A 16,788-nucleotide genomic window follows, 5' to 3' on the forward strand; every position below is an offset into this window, starting at 1 on the left:
AAAAAAAATGTTCTTAATGCAGAAACATTAGCGATTTGACAGCCATTCACAAGTGTCTAAAAATGAGTCAGAGACACTCCCTAAGAAGAGGATAATTCCATTGTGATATACGAGAGGAGTGTAGCTCTGGTAATCTGAAAGATCTTTCTGATTTTATAGTTTCCGGTTGTCCAGTTGAATTTTTAATTTTTCAATTGCTCCCAGGCTGCCTAATAAAATAACAAAAATACTTTAACTCATCTTCCTCCGATCCCTGGTATCTCCAGTATCTGGATGCCCCATTTCCAGCCAGGTTTCTGCTGACTGTCTGCTTCATGGAGCTAGTTGGAGTTGTACATGTGACTCAAGTCAATCATTGGCTGCAGCGGTGTGTCCCACCTGCAGCGGCATGGTCAGTTTAACCGGCTATAAACATTACGTTCTGCAGCTCAGAGGAAAGCAGAGTCACCGGCCATGGATAATACTGGAATTACGAGGTAGTGGAGGAAGGAAAATTGAAGCTTTTGTTATGTTATTAGCCTGAGGACAATGGTAAAATAAAAGTTCCACCAGAAATCCCCTTTACCAATTATAATTTATTATTAACACAAAAATGTACAACTACAAGTCCCAGGTCACTTAATGTGTTCTTGATCTTTAAAGTTCAGCACAATAAAACCGCCTTTGTGGGGAGCAGCGTTGTGCATTCACATCACAATTGGGGCATACTGCAGTCAGATCCGGCGGGAGAATTTGAAACACGGCCCGCACCATACCCCCACTGATTTCAATGAGCCCAACGGAGTCAGCTAGTGATTACGTTTGGCTCATTTTTGTACAGTATTCTTTTTATGTTGCCAGCTGAAAATGCAGCAGACCATGGTTTTCAGTCTGGCAACAAAAATGGATATGGTCCAAAAAGGAACCAAAGTCACTATCTGAATTCCTCTGGTTCATTGAAGTCAATGGGGCATGGCACCGTATGCTCCCAGTCGTGATGTAAATACAGCCTTAAGTCAGCCGAAAGAAAACTCTCACATGGCAGTATTATGGAAACAAATGTCAAAAATGCTACATAAATCAAACAAAAGTGTAATTGAAAGATTTGCACATCTTTGTTTTTGAGCCACTCCTGACACTAAATACTGGTGTGTAAAATCACGCCTCAAACCATATACTGAGTATGCTCTATTCCAGAATTTCCACAGCGGAGAATCCACAAGAGGATAATGTTGCTTATGGATAACAACATAATCTGTTTACGGATTTTCCCCTATGGAAATTCTGTAGTGAAAAATCTGCAAGCGGAATTTCAACTGCAGGCAACCAAATGCAGATTATTTACATGTGATTGTGTCCGTAGCCTGTATACTGAGTGTGCTCTATTCTTGAAGGCCTTAGCCTGTATACTGAGTGTGCTATATTCTTGAAGGTCTTAGCTTGTATACTGAGTGTGCTCTATTCTTGAAGGCCTTAGCCTGTATACTGAATGTTTTCTATTCTTGAAGGCCTTAGCCTGTATACTGAATGTTTTCTATTCTTGAAGGCCTTAGCCTGTATATGGAGTGTGTTCTATTCTTGAAAGCCTTAGCCTGTATACTGAATGTTTTCTATCCTTGAAGGCCTTAGCCTGTATACTGAGTGTGCTCTATCCATGAAGGCCTTAGCCTGTATACTGAGTGTGTTCTATTCTTGAAGGTCTTAGCCTGTATACTGAGTGTGTACTATTCTTGAAGGCCTTAGCCTGTATACTGAGTGTGTACTATTCTTGAAGGCCTTAGCCTGTATACTGAATGTTTTCTATTCTTGAAGGCCTTAGCCTGTATACTGAGTGTGTTCTATTCTTGAAGGCCTTAGCCTGTATACCGAGTCTGCTCTATCCTTAAAGGTCTTAGCCTGTATACTGAGTGTGTTCTTTTCTTGAAGGTCTTAGCCTGTATACTGAGTGTGCTATATTCTTGAAGGTCTTAGCCTGTATACTGAGTGTGTTCTATTCTTGAATGACCATTTTTCTATTAGATAATAGTGTTCTTTGTGTATAGTACTTACTCTGGAGGCCGACTGTCATGTCCTAGAGATCTGTGGAGAGAGATTTTGTCACTTGCATAGGCATTGAAGCAATGTTTGGTGAAGCCATCCTCTTTCTGCTTGGTCTCCTCGGGTGTCCACTTGTCTTGTTTGAAGGCTTTTCCGTCCGCACCAGGGCTGTTAGGATCTAGTGGTGGCCGTTCCATAAATTGCTTGAGCTCTGCTGGAGTGTAATATCCAGGAAGACATGATTTGACTTTCTGTTCTGGTTCTTCTTGTTGCACAGGGGCATTGATCTGAAGTTTTGGCATAGAATCCCTTATATTGTTTACTGCTCCCATCATCATATCAAGCACCTGGTCCTTCCTTTCAACAATGTTCTTTAACCAGGGATCATCTTTGGTACCATTGCCAACGTCTTTGTGCATAATAAATACAAATATAACAAACACAACGCCCACCATAGCAAGTTTCAGGGGCCCAGTGTTTCTCCGAAACAACCTCATTTTGACTAACTTCTAAAAACTTTTCAGTCCAGGTGGGAATTTCTTGATGTGGTTAAAAAAAAATGATTGCGTTATTCCATTAGTAAAATGAGCATTCAAACCGGAGTCTAAAAAGACAAAATGTTGTAATGTTAATAATTTCATCAACTTTACACATTATAAATAATCGGCTTTGTCCATCCCATAAGATGGTGTAGGCATCCATGTAATGTACTGCACTATAACATTAGATATTGTGCTATGCAAAGCAATACAGCATGATGATCTGTATCCTTTAAGCAAGGGGTACACATCAACTTTGATGCTCCACTAGATTTTGTGCAAATAAAGTTAAAACTTTTGTGCAGTCTTAATTCTGATCTGACAGCATGAAAGTTGCACCTTTTTGTACGATTTAGAGATTTGTACAATGTAGATTTTGCGTTTTTCTATGGAAGCTTTAGTTACACTAGCAGAGTCGCCACATAGAGCTGCGAAATACATAACAAAATAACATTGAAACCTCTTTAGGATGACCACCAAAATAAAAGGGTCCTGTAGGGGGCAGTCATCTTAAAGAATGCATAATAAACGTGAAACTCAAAAGTACCACAGAAGATCTGGTGTGGGTAAGGGGGTGGTTTTCTCACAGAGAGGGTGGAGTGGTTTTTCTGTATTTCAGTTTTTGTTTAAATATTTTCTTTGTATTTCAGTTTTTTGTTTTTGTTTTTTTTAGGTATTAGGGAATGCCCATGAATAGAAAAATATTTTTCTGATGTTCTCCAAGTGTTTCCTATTACAATTACTTCTTGTTGCTGTCAGAGGGGCCAGGAGTAGTTAGGCTCAGTTTCTTGGACATAAGGCGTGTCTAGTGACCCAAATAATGATGCTACCTAAGATTTGGGTCCTCGTGAACTATGTAATGAATTGACCTGTATAAAAAGCATTACCTGAATTGCTGAAATATTTTGACTTTTTTCAATGAATATTAGTTTTTATATCTACAATAAGATGAATAATATGAGCAAAGAATGCATCAGTTGCTATAAAATATTTATTAGCATTATACAGTATTCATAGGATAAAGAAAAGTATAAGTATAAGAATATTTTATGGATATTCTTACTGATAAGAATTGTTTTCAAATAAATCTGAAACTGTACTACTAAACTGAATAATGTACTACTAAAATAGGCTATCTAAAGGGAATAAGCTCCCATGAGAGCTGAAGGCAAAAGAAGAAAAAGAAAACCCAACCAACTAAAAACGAAAAACAGTACAGGATGCGTTCAGTGTGAGATTCTAGCAGGTGGAAATAGCTGTTCATAGGCTGAGTGGGTGAGTTTTTTCAATACTCATGTCAGAGACTGAGAACTTCAGACATCTAGTTTTACCACTTCCCACCAAGACGAGCCGAACTATACATAACCAAAAAAGTATGATGAGACAAAGGTCATTTATGCTTTTTATCTTCTCTAAAATTTACTTAACCCAAATAATAAAAATACTGTATCTTAATGATTTTTTTTTTTTAAAGGAACCTCCGTCATTACAGTACTGCATAATCCAGTGAGAATGGCTGTGCCTATAACTTCAGCTGGGAAGGGCCCCCCCCTGAGTCATCAGGGTGGTCCCTGGTGGCTTCCCCCTACCCCAAATTGCATATAGGGAGAGAAATATCAATAAAGCAGACAGGAACTGCCCTGATGACTCAGAACATATTCCAGGCTAAAGTTAAAACTACAACTCTTCTAAAAAGGCGCATCTATTTAGTGGGAATTACACATTAATGTGATACGAAAGCCTGTTCCCTTACCATGGGAAAAAGATGCTTACTTTTCTTTTTATATGCAAAACAACATGAAAAGGGTGCAATTCTTGTTTCTTAAATAGGCACTGTCTTTTTGAACAAATTTCTTGTTTGATTCTGAACATATTTGTAAATCACTTCTTTACTCTAAAGTCTTGGCCACTTGGTGTTTCCCTTACCTGTAATCTGCTGTCCACTGCCTGTTGTCAGGGTATTTCTGTCTCTAGTAACAGAGTCCCACAACAAAACACAGGAAGTGGAATTGGGATTTGGCATTTGCTATGTACAAAAGAGAGAAAGCCTGGGCTGTGTACTTTTACATGCACTATGTCATGGCATACGAGTAAGGAGTAATGTCCAGATTTATCAAACTATGTGAGAGAGAAAAAATTGAGTGATTTTCCCACAGCAATCAATCACAGCTCATCTAATGAGCTCTGGTAAAGTGAAACCTGAGCTGTGATTGGCTGCTATGTGAAAATCACTCAATTTTCTTCTTTCACACAGTTTGATAAATCTAGGCCTTAAAGGGGTACTCCGGTGAAAACCTTTTTTCTTCTAAATCAACTGGTGGCAGAAAGTTAAACATATTTGTAAATTGCTTCTATTAAAAAGTCTTAATCCTTCCAGTACTTATCAGCTGCTGAATGCTACAGAGGAAATTCCTTTCTTTTTGGAACACTGATGACATCGCGAACACAGTGCTCTCTGCTGACATGACTGTCCATTTTAGCAACCATGCATAGCAGATGTATGCTAAGGGCAGCATGGTGGCTCAGTGGTTAGCACTGCTGCCTTGCAGTGCTGGGGACTTGGGTTCAAATCCCACTAAGGACAACAATAAATAAAGCATTATTATTATTATAACGTTAGTAGAGAGAACTGTGGTCGTGATGTCATCAGAGAGCATTCCAAAAAGAAAAGAATTTCCTCTGTAGTATTCAGCAGCTAATAAGTACAGGAATGATTAAGATTTTTTAATAAAAGTAATTTACAAATAAGTTTAACTTTCTGCCACCAGTTGATTTAAAAGAAAAAAGGTTTTTACCGGAGTACCCCTTTAAGTGTTGTGCTGTGATTGGTTGGGCAACTAAGGGAGGAAACGAGTATGTGTGCATACTATTGGTAAACAGCTCAGCCTGATAGCTGTGCACCATGGACTGGTATCAATAACAATGACACCACTAAAATCACCCCTTGTCACCACTCTGTAGGGTTAATCTAACAAATCCAAGCATGTTTTTAAAACTCTATTGAAAAGACCGGTACGCTTTAAATGTAAATCCTGCTGTGTAGTTGAAGTTCCAAGATACCACCCTGATCTTCCAACAATTTAACACAACTGCATAACACACTCCATCAACTGGTGCCAGAAATTTAAACAGATTTGTAAATTACTTTTATTAAAAAAAATATTAATTCTACCAGTACTTACCAGCTGTTGTATGCTCCAGGTGAGGTTTTTTCTTTTTGAATTTCCTTTCTCTCTGACCCCATTGCTCTCTCCTGACACCTCTTTAGGAACTGTCCGGAGCAGGAGAGGTTTGCTATGGGGATTTGTTCCTATTCTGGACAGTTCCTGACATGGACAGAGGTGTCAGCAGAGAGCACTGTGGTCAGACAGAAAGGAAATTGAAAAAGAAAAGAACTTCCTCTGGAACATACAACAGCTATTTTAAAATAGAAGTAATTTACAAATCTGTTTAACTTTCTGGCACCAGTTGATAAAAAAATAAATAAAAAAATTTTTTTTTTCCCCCAGTGGCGTACCCCTTTAATGTTGCAACTGAAGACACGAGATACTATGACAAACCCACCATTGTTTTGAGCCGTTCTGATTCACATCAGTAGATCATGATTCAATAGTTAGGGTTGTGCTGCAGATATTTTGCCTAAGCCTATATTCTATAGTGTAGAACAAATAGAGGTAAAAGGTTAGATAATAGGTCAGGTGATAGGTCTTGGGAAATAATATTTTTATATATGTATCTTAATGTAAATTCAGAATAGAACATCAATCCATATAAAAACTCCAAATGGCATGCAACTTCTAATTTCGTCATAATCCACCCTCTATACAGGATCAAAGGATTTTAAAGAATCCCCGTTTCCCTGTTCTTGCTCCCCCTCCTCCCCATAGCAACCGATTGTCCCTTCAACAAATTAACTATGCAAATGAAATGTAGGTAAGTAGCTGACAAGATTTACAGTGTACAGGTAGGCAAAAAGATGGTATTTTTCATTTTGGCAGGTAACATTATGGTGCTCAACCTGACCGGTGGCCCTGCTATTCATCCTAATGTTACGGCAACACTAACTCACTGCGAGTTACCAGTCCCAAGACAATCTTATCTGGTACAATGTCGTCCTTGAAAGATAAAAAAGGTTAACTCGCCTACAGCAAGTGGTTTGTTTGGCTGATCCCGATCCAGTGCAGCATCTTGTACTTTTAAAAGGAGTGACCCACAGGTTTAGCAAAACAAAGACAAGATTCTCTAACTCCGGTAGATGGGGCCAAGCGTTTCCCTTTTCAAAGGAAGCATGCCAGGAAAGCTAGAATTAAGCAATGGTGTCCAATTCCACATCAGGGCTTTGTAAGAGTCCTTTTTAAATGCAAAAGGGATAGAATTGATAAACTAAGCCCTTCAAAAACGTATATCAATTTCTCAGCTCATTGAGGTCTTTATAATATAGGGTTAACAATATGAGCAAAGAGTCAGATTAATCCTATTTTCATCACTGCCCTACTCTGGGTCTAAAATGAATTCAATATAAAATGGCCAATGGCGATGGAGTTCATATTACTACAGTCCTTGCCTAGAAAAGTGTGCAAATACTGCATTGTGCTTCTCGTATAAACGTATAAAAGAGATGGCTGCTGCATTGCTGGGATACAAATCTATGCTATGTGCAATAGTGTTGGGCACGAATATTCGCAATGCGAATATTTATCGTGAATATCTCATTCACGACTATTGCAAATATAGCGCTATATATTCACAATTACGAATATTCGCTTTTTTTTCACAGTACACACCACAGTGATCATCCCTCCCTGCTTCCAGCTTGTGGTCTAAACAAGGCTCCAATGCCAGTTACTGCGTCAGACTGGCACGCGCGCGAACATATGTGAATATTCAGGAATATTGATCCCTCCCTTCTTTTAGCTTGTGGGCCAATGAGAATGATCATGTTTGCTGAAGATCACGCAATATTGCGCTTGCAAATTTTATGGCGAATGCGCATGCAAATTTTATGGCGCATAGTAAAAAAAAAGGCCATGAATATTGCGAATATGCGAATTTTGGCAATATATGGGAATATGTTGCCCAGATTTTTTTTATTTATTAGAACCCTTTTTTTTTTATTTGTATCTATTTTCTATTGTAATTTTTATTTCTATTTCATTTTTAGTACATGGTTATGGAATCTGTCATGTTGCCTGAGTCATTAAGAGATATGCTTCACTGCAAGCTTCATGGCTAAAGGCAACAATAAGCAGGAGCTGTCCCATTCACATAAATTGAAAAAGTTACTGGGCATACTCTGTGACCTTTGCTAAGCTTGCGCATTATCTCCTGGTGTCACCTTTCACTTATATGCTGTACAGATGACTTTCCAGCAGCCTCCTTCCTACCATCACAGACAGAACAAGATGTCTCAGCTTAGTTTTAGGCTTAGAGGTGAAAATGAAAACTACAAGATTTCAGTATTATAAAATATAGATAGTAAAATGGAAAATTTAAAATTTAAACAATAGGGAATTTCCTGATGACATATTTCCTTTAAGCATTATGGGGGAGATTTATCAAAACCTGTGCAGAGGAAAAGTTGCTGAGTTGCCCATAGCAACCTGACTTTAATTTTTAACAAGGCCTCTGCAAAATGAAAGGAGCAATCTGATTGGTTGCAATGGGAAACTGGGCAACATTTCCTTTGCACTGGTTTTGATAAATCTCCCCCTATGACTTTTTCACAATCCACAGTTGCCTTACAGACACGTTTTTGCAGCATTTTCTTCATCACATTATAGAGTGAGAGACAGAAAGTGAGTGAGAGGAAATTCTAAAAAGAGCAAAAATAAGGGATCATTCCCCTTGCACTGCCAAAGCTGTAGGCAGTAGCACCGCGCAGATGTGTGCTGTCCCATAGGCGCCAATGCAGTCTGGCAGATTTCCGCATAAAAGAATGAACATATTCATTCATTGGGTAGGTGTCCATTCTGCTGCTGAAATTCTGCAGTATGCACAGAGCAGCAAAATCCCAATGAAAGGCTAGCAGAATGTCCACAGTGTGAACAAGCCTAACAGAAAGGACAAGATAGAAAAAGAGAGTGACTATATTTCACTGCAGCACACTGTAGTAATCTTTTGCATTTCAATAGGGTCATTAATATTAGTAAAATCTTGTGCTATAAAGAGTTAGTTTTTTTTCCCTTCATATAGAGTTTGTATAAAAAAATAAAAAAAAAATGCAGCATGTGCCGATGGATACTTTATATCAGGACAGGTTCTCCCCTAGAAGAACACATTTTCTAAGCAGTCAGTTAGATGGGCACAATCCATTCTGCAGACACATTTCCATAGATCTCTTCTGGTAGCAGCTGGGTGTGGAGCTGAATTGCCTAATGCGCTTACTTTGCTCCAATCAATGACAAAAGGAACAATATTTATCCCAGACAGGTTTGTTTTCCAACTCACTGGACACCAACGTGTCACCAGGATGTTGCTGCCTGAACATCCTGTTGCTGTCTAACCAGCCTTTAACATACTGGACTGAACTGTAACATTGAAAACTGCAACCCCTGCCTGCCATGAACAGAAAGGGGATGGGAGAATTTAAAAAATGCATTTTGGGAGAACTTTTCACACATTACTATGGTGGCATTGACAGACGCTAGGGGCATCACTAATCAAACCATGCACCAAGAAATGGATACTGTGAAGAGCACATCTTGTCAACGCAGAAGTCCTAGGAAGTTTATAATGTCCTGGGACAGTCCTACATGTGTCCCTATGCCTGTGCAGATTAACTATACAAATTGCATGTTCTGCTATTGATGACGCAAAATTAATGTATGGAAATGATACAGAGGATTAGATGGAAACTTTATGAGCTACACAGTGACACATAGCTCAAAGGTCTACTTCTAAAAATGCCAACAAGTTGTAAGAATTCCACCACACCCTCATTGTAACCAAAGAAACGTACAAAGGTCAAAACTTGAACAGTAATTTTATTTCCCCCAATTAAACACTTCCATGCACGATACAGATAAAAGTATGTACCTGTATGAAGACAGCTTTACATGCCTACTCTATAGATCAGTGGTTCCCAACCTGGGGTACAATTACCCCCAGGGGTACTTAGCAGTTCTCCAGGGCATACTTGAAAAAAAAAAAAAATCAGTAATGACAGCCACTGATTACTGGTCTAGATAACATTTAGAAAAAATGGTAGGCTGACGTCACCCCACAGAGGAGCCAATCAGGAGGACAGCAAAGGGTAAGCACAGGCACCGGACTGCTGTGGGCAGTAACTACCATCAGCTTTGTTGCTCCACTGCCCCTGCAGACCAGGGACCTATTGCGATGAGCCATAACAATAGGTCCCCAAACCAGAGGAGCAGTGGAGGACCATAGCGGGACAGTATGGTGGCCTGCAACTATATATGGGGGCAGTTTGGGGGCACAGAGAGGGCCTAACAACTTTATGGGGACACAAAGCGGGTACTATTACAGTGTGTGACAAACATGGGGAGTTTGCAAATAGGTGGGTATTGTACTGCAGAAAGGAGCCCAAAATGTTTGTTTGGCTGGTTCTGTGGAGAAGTCTTGAATGGGAGAAATATCAATGGTGGTCTAGGCCAGATAGTGAAGAAAAGAAAAGTAAACAACTCCGGTTAGAGAAGACGTCACCTGTAAATCGGGGGACTGGGGAGATAGGGAGCGGAACAGGGGCCTGTTATAGAGGAAAGTAAAGCATATGAATTATACTTTAATCATTACAATACATACCTAATATGGGGAGACAATTTTTTGGGGAATGGGCTGTCAAGGGGTACTCCATGCAAAAGAGAAGAGTAGTGAACACGGCCATACCAAGCAGGCTGCTAAGATGCCTCCGTTGTCTCAGCTGCCTGCTCCGTATGGCCGTTTTTCAATCCTCTTTTCTTTTGCATGGAGTACCCCTTGACAGGCCATTCCCCAAAAAATTGTACCCCCATATTAGAGTATGTATTGAATGATTATAGTATAATTCATATGCTTTACTTTCCTCTATAACAGGCCCCTTGTTCCTCTCCCCAGTCCCCCGATTTTCAGGTGATGTCTTCTCGATTTTCCGGTGAGTGCAGGGACTTCTTTGTATGGACTTATGCCAAGCGTTTTGTGCCTTTCTACCCTGCACCACTGGACTCCAGCAGTATGTGTTGCCTCAGCATGATTCAGTGCAATATGCTTCACCTGTGACTGTTACACCCTTACAGTGCTGGATAATACACCGCTGTACCTTGAAAAAAAAAAAAAAAAAGTCTATACACTCCTGTTAAAATGCCTAGTCTTTGTGATGCGAAAGAAAATAAAGACCAAGAACATGAACAATTCAATGGCAAAACAAACTGAAAAAAATAAAATAAACACACACACACACACACTATAAGCCTGGACAGACCTAAACATACATCAACACTCCATCAAAGATGCAGGAAAAAATGCTGTGCATGAAACCACCACAAAGAATCCGTTGGCTGTCCAGGCATGCTGGGAGTTGTAGTTTTGCAACATCTGGAGGTCCGCAGGTTGAAGACCACTTGTCTAGAACCATGTGCATGTCATGTAATCAATAATTCCCTTTATGGTATTCTGGATAAACAGTATATTAGTTGCAGAGTATGAATTATCTGTGGGCTTCATTCACCTTTCCAACACTGACAGCTTCCCCCCCCCCCTTCAGTCAGCCTCAGGTGGCCTGGGGAAACCTACAGTTCATAAATATACCGACTCCAGGTTCAGTTCTAAAAATAAAAACACATGCTACATATAGTGTAGATACCACCAAAATAGCTCTGACCTGTTGAGACATGGACCCAAGACATCTGAAGGCTTCCTATTATATCTGGCTCCAAGACATTAGCTACAGATCCTTGGAAGTTGTAAGGTAGGACCTACATGGATAGATACATCTATTGGCTGTCAGGGCATGCTGGGAGTTGTAGTAGTGAAACAATAAGTTAGGGCCATGGGCGCGGCGCTACCCTGCCCCCCCCCCCCAGTATTAAAACCTTGAACCCCGCTCTCCCCCAACCCCCGTGTTAAAACTCCGATTCCCCTAAACATATCTCCCCTAAACATACTTACATGCCTCAGAGTCCTGCAGCAGCAGTGGCGACATGTGCGGGAGGAGTGGCCTCCCAGTCAGTGAGCCAATGCGCTCGCTCCCGCCTGTCTGATAATAAATAAAATAATAAAAAATAAATAAATAAAAAAAATTATGAAAATATATTAGAGATATGTTGTAGTACATATGTACTACAACATATTAAAAAATATTTTTGATGACAGGGCCCATTTAAACTATTTTTGCAGCACGACAGGGTGCATTAGCCATCCTGCTAAAAGAGACCACTGCCTTTAGGGAATACTGGTGAGTAAAGAAAGGGTGAACTTGGTCTGAAACAATCTTTAGACCGATTCTAGTAATGAACGTAACGTCCACATGGATGCCAGGACCCAAAGCCTGTTAGCAAAACATTGTCCAGGCCATTACATTACACTTCATTCACCAGCTTGCTCTCTTCCCACACAACCTCTACCACACGTAACAGGTACACGTGCAGCAGAAAATCCACATATTTTCATTCACACTATGGTTTATCAGAGCTGGCACCTTATCCCATTTCTCCAAGGTCCAGTTCTGATGCCCATGTGTCCACTGTAGGTGTATTTGGACAGGGACCAGGACACTTATCTTTAGCTACAAAGTAAGCTGTTCTACACTGTTTTCTTACACTATAGCAATTTGTGCTACAGTAGCTCTTCTATGGGCACCGACATGACAGTGCTAGGACTGCTTGGGAATGAGCCGTTTCATACACAGCAATGCATTCTGTGTGGAGTCCGCAGAAAGAACGGACATGTCCATTTTTTTTTTTTTGGCATACACCAGAATTTGAAGTTCAATGCCAGATGTTTCTGGCACGGAAATTCTGCATAGCCTAACAACAACTTTAGGGACTGTTCACTTCCTGCCAAACATCAATGTTATAACTGTCACCGGTTATAAGGTTATTGCTGATCAGTGCTGACACCTCAGTCCGTGTCAGGAACTGCCAAGAGCAGCATATGTTTGCTATGGGGATTTGCTCCTGCTCTGGACAGTTCCTGAGACAGACAGAGGTGTCAGCAGAGAGCAATGGGGTCAGACAGAAAAGAAACGTAAAAAGTTTCCAGAGTACCCCTTTAACTTAAACAAAAAAAAAATTGTGTTGTCACCGGAGTACCCCTTTAAGACTTTCAGGCTTATCCTATACAATACAAATATACAGTTCTCCCCTGATATAGTATTATAATAATCATTAAGTTTACCAGTCATAGAACCAAAAACTACCCTTTAGGACAGATAAAATATAAAACTTAATATTACAACTATAAAAGGTACGACAGACAGTTAAGTTCTCGGTCACCTGGACAATTCTAAATAATGAGTGCTCACAAATAAAGGTGATGGTGATGGTGATAACCCAGTGGTGTCTTCATGAGGGTACGATCAGATGGAAATGATATTATACATCAGTGGATGATCAAATGGTATATAATGATGCACATAAGCGGGTGTTCAAGATATGATTGACTTGATCGACAGATGGAAGTGGAAACTTGAAGTGGGGGGGGGGAGGGTAAAAGTGCCCACCTTACAAACTGAAGCCCCCCCCATATCACTGACCCTGCCGAGCGAGAGACAGAGAGAGCGCGAGAGAGACAGAGAGAGCGCGAGAGAGACAGAGAGAGCGCGAGAGAGACAGAGAGAGCGCGAGAGAGACAGAGAGAGCGCGAGAGAGACAGAGAGAGCGCGAGAGAGACAGAGAGAGCGCGAGAGAGACAGAGAGAGCGCGAGAGAGACAGAGAGAGCGCGAGAGAGACAGAGAGAGCGCGAGAGAGACAGAGAGAGCGCGAGAGAGACAGAGAGAGCGCGAGAGAGACAGAGAGAGCGCGAGAGAGACAGAGAGAGCGCGAGAGAGACAGAGAGAGCGCGAGAGAGACAGAGAGAGCGCGAGAGAGACAGAGAGAGCGCGAGAGAGACAGAGCATTTGTAGCCACAAGTGCAGCTGGAGAGATATAAGGTGGGAGAGCGTTGGAATGATTGTAAGCAAGATGCAGGATGGTACGGTGTGAGGGCAGATGGTTATGTATATGATTATTACAGTGGCAACTGTAGTCAATCACCATATATAACACTGCACTAGGACGCAGCGGGTCAAAAGGACAATAACTAAGCCTGCAGCTACAACCACCCAACAAGCAATGTGCTAATATATAGCAAACAGTGTGATAATATATGCAGCCAGCATACTCTCAGAGAGTGCAATAGTATACAGTGGTCCCTCAACATACAATAATCCGTTCCAAATGAACCATCATTTGTTGAAACCATCGTATGTTGAGGGATCCGTGCAATGTAAAGTATAGGACAGTGGTCTAAAACTTGCGGATCTCCAGATGTTGCAAAACTACAACACCCAGCATGCCCGGACTTATGAGACGTCTGGAATCTATCCAAACCCAAGAGATGCGCCTCTGGTGGGACTACACTACCCTCTCCACATACCTTACTAAGGAGATGGTGCCCAGGGGACTCCGTATAAAAAAAATGTTCTATTAGAATTTTCTCTGCACGCTTCCAGGAAAAATGGGATAATGCATTATCTGAGTGCTCAAAAAAAATGTATTCAATATATAGTAGAAGAAGAATTGGAATTATCCACATTGGATTTACAACGCAAAGAGATCGAGCAACAGCTCAAACCTTTTGAATCGAAAGCTGAATATGCCACTTTAAAAGAAAAAATTAAAGATAAAAGTGTGAGTCTTGAAAATAATATGATGGACATAAAGAAAAACAAAATTTAAACGAGACTCTTCTGATTATCAAAGGGACACTGTGTATATTTGGTCATCACAAAACCGCACCCCTGCAACCCCCTGCTCTATTCTAAAAACAGAACAGAAAACGCAATATAAGAGTAAACGCAGTTCACACAAGAAAAAAAGCTGTTAACCGTAGAGTGAGCTTTTCGGAGAGGGAAAATGCTCAAAATCCCAGAACAGGAGGAGTCATTAAGCCAATTTTTTCCACACCTGCAAGGGAAGCCAGAGAAAATCCTAATGCCATTCCACACCCAAAGGACGGAATAGAAGAGCTGGCCGCAAACACAGGAGAAACCCGCTACAACTTGAGGTCCCTAATACTGGCGAAGTAAGTTTTTCTGTTATCAATTTATCCAGCTATATCATTTCTTCATCACAACATCAGTTATTGAGCCGTGGGCTTAATTTTGTGCATGCGATGACTAAGGACCCTTAGAGGTCAGAAACGCGTCGGCTACTTGTCTTGTTGCTATTTATGCATCCGTGATCCTACACTATATACCTGATATTGCTGCACCTAGCGCTGGACTTCTCTTCCTTTGCTACTGATCCAGTCCGGGGACGCTGCCGGCTTGTCCGTGCACAGGTGCTTGAGGCCACGAGTGTGCAGTGTTTCCATACCTCTCCTTATACACCCATGAGCGCTTTCCTCTCTACTGCCAATACCTCTCCCTATACACCCAAGCATTCTGTTAGCATTTCCTGCTGCTGTAGGAAAGGAGTTCTCAACCAGTGGTACGCGTACCCCTAGGTGAACGCCGCCGGTTGTTCGGGGGTACGCCAATGCGCTGACAAATACCGGCCACGCATTGGCAAATAGAGGTGGATAGAAGTAGCCTGATAGGAAAAAGAAGCATTTTTTTGTGATAAAATATATTACAAAGTTTTTTTTATATTCACTTGCTATTTATTTTTACAAAGTTTGTTGAAACAACAGTGCCTATTTAAGTTCTATTAAGCTACAGTGCACAAATGTAAAGACAAATATTGATTTCCCCACCCGATACATAGAACAGGGATTGATTTTTATTCTTTGCTATTGTGCTATAATTAACTTCACTTGTGTTTTATATGTGCTGAAGAATTACAGTGCACTGAGACAAATATTGTCCTTCCCAGGATATAATCATGCATATGGTTAAAGCAATGAATGAACATCCTACACTGTGGCTTGTTCTGTTGTGTATTTTGGCTGCAGAGGTTTACTATTCAATCCTAACAGTATCAGTTCCCTAAAGTATCCGATTCCCCACACGTACTTCAAATTTTCACTGAATTTTATGAATACATTTATCAGATAAGACAAGAACAGGTAAGACTAGTTTAAGAGTTGCCCCTGCCTCCAGTATTTTGCTGGACAAACCAGTTTTAATGATCTCTGAAAGTAAAGAATCTTCTGACACAAGAGCACAAATTATGATGATGTAGCCTTTAGTTAAAAAGCAAGCAAAGGCTCATGTACAGGGCCCAGGTATAACTCTGTGTAACCTCTGTATGAAGATGCACGGCTAACGTTAATGTCCTGAGAACTAAAGAAACCCTCCAGACAAAACTGATACATTGGGAGACTTCCTGACAACAACAAAAAATGCACCCAGACAGAAATGTTGGATGGATTGCTGCAAAACTCAGCCTGCAGTTATAGCGGATATGTAAAAGGTTTACAGGCATCTCAGAGGCTACTCTTGGGTAGTGTACCTATTGGTAAGAGGAGATCGTTGACTGCTAGACATTCCTCTACAATGCACTCAAAGACATTTTGCCCACTTGACAGACTTTAAGAGGGGGCAAGTCATTTGTCTAAGAGAAGCAGGTTGGTTGTTTGGGTGAATTGCCAGCCATCAAGGCATTTCTGACCAAGCTGTTGGTGCCATGGTTACATGAGGGTAAACAGGCTCGGGTAGCCCAAAAAGACCACCAGTAGAGAGGATTGTCTGACCTGCCAACAAGCACACGCAGTTGATGCAGTTTTGTGTCCACGATCCAGACACAGGTGGCTCCTTTATTACACACTGTATCTACCTGCTCCATTTCCAGGTGCTTAGCAGAAGAAAACTGGTGTCATGGTGCTCATTACGTGTCCAGCCATTGACAGCAGTCATTATCACCTCTGTTTCAACAGGATAATGCTCGCCCATACACAGTAAGATTGCAGCACTTCCATTGTAAGATTTAGGGCTAATTGAGCATTTATGGCGAGCCAGCTGTGGCAACCTATAGATGTCCTGGCCTATAGGCCCAGCTTCAACAACTGTGGGCAAATGTGCCTCTATGCCCAATTGTATTATCTTATATCCAGGCATGGAGCCCAACAGAGTACTATAGTCTCCTCCAGTTGTAC

General features: G+C 40.9%; 1 protein-coding gene across 3 annotated transcripts in view; it reads right to left on the bottom strand.

The window, feature by feature from the left end:
• GALNT6 (polypeptide N-acetylgalactosaminyltransferase 6) overlaps positions 1-16,788 on the bottom strand; it is a 225,211-nt gene that overhangs the window by 26,114 nt on the left and 182,309 nt on the right. For all 3 annotated transcript variants that reach the window (XM_056562682.1, XM_056562683.1, XM_056562681.1), the window contains exon 2: positions 2,029-2,620. In XM_056562682.1, coding sequence (XP_056418657.1) covers positions 2,029-2,513 — 485 coding nt within the window. In that variant the 5' untranslated portion in view covers positions 2,514-2,620. The remainder of the gene's footprint in view (positions 1-2,028; positions 2,621-16,788) is intronic.

This window comes from Hyla sarda, chromosome 2 (assembly GCF_029499605.1).
Source record: "Hyla sarda isolate aHylSar1 chromosome 2, aHylSar1.hap1, whole genome shotgun sequence".
Classification (NCBI taxonomy): Eukaryota; Metazoa; Chordata; class Amphibia; order Anura; family Hylidae; genus Hyla; species Hyla sarda.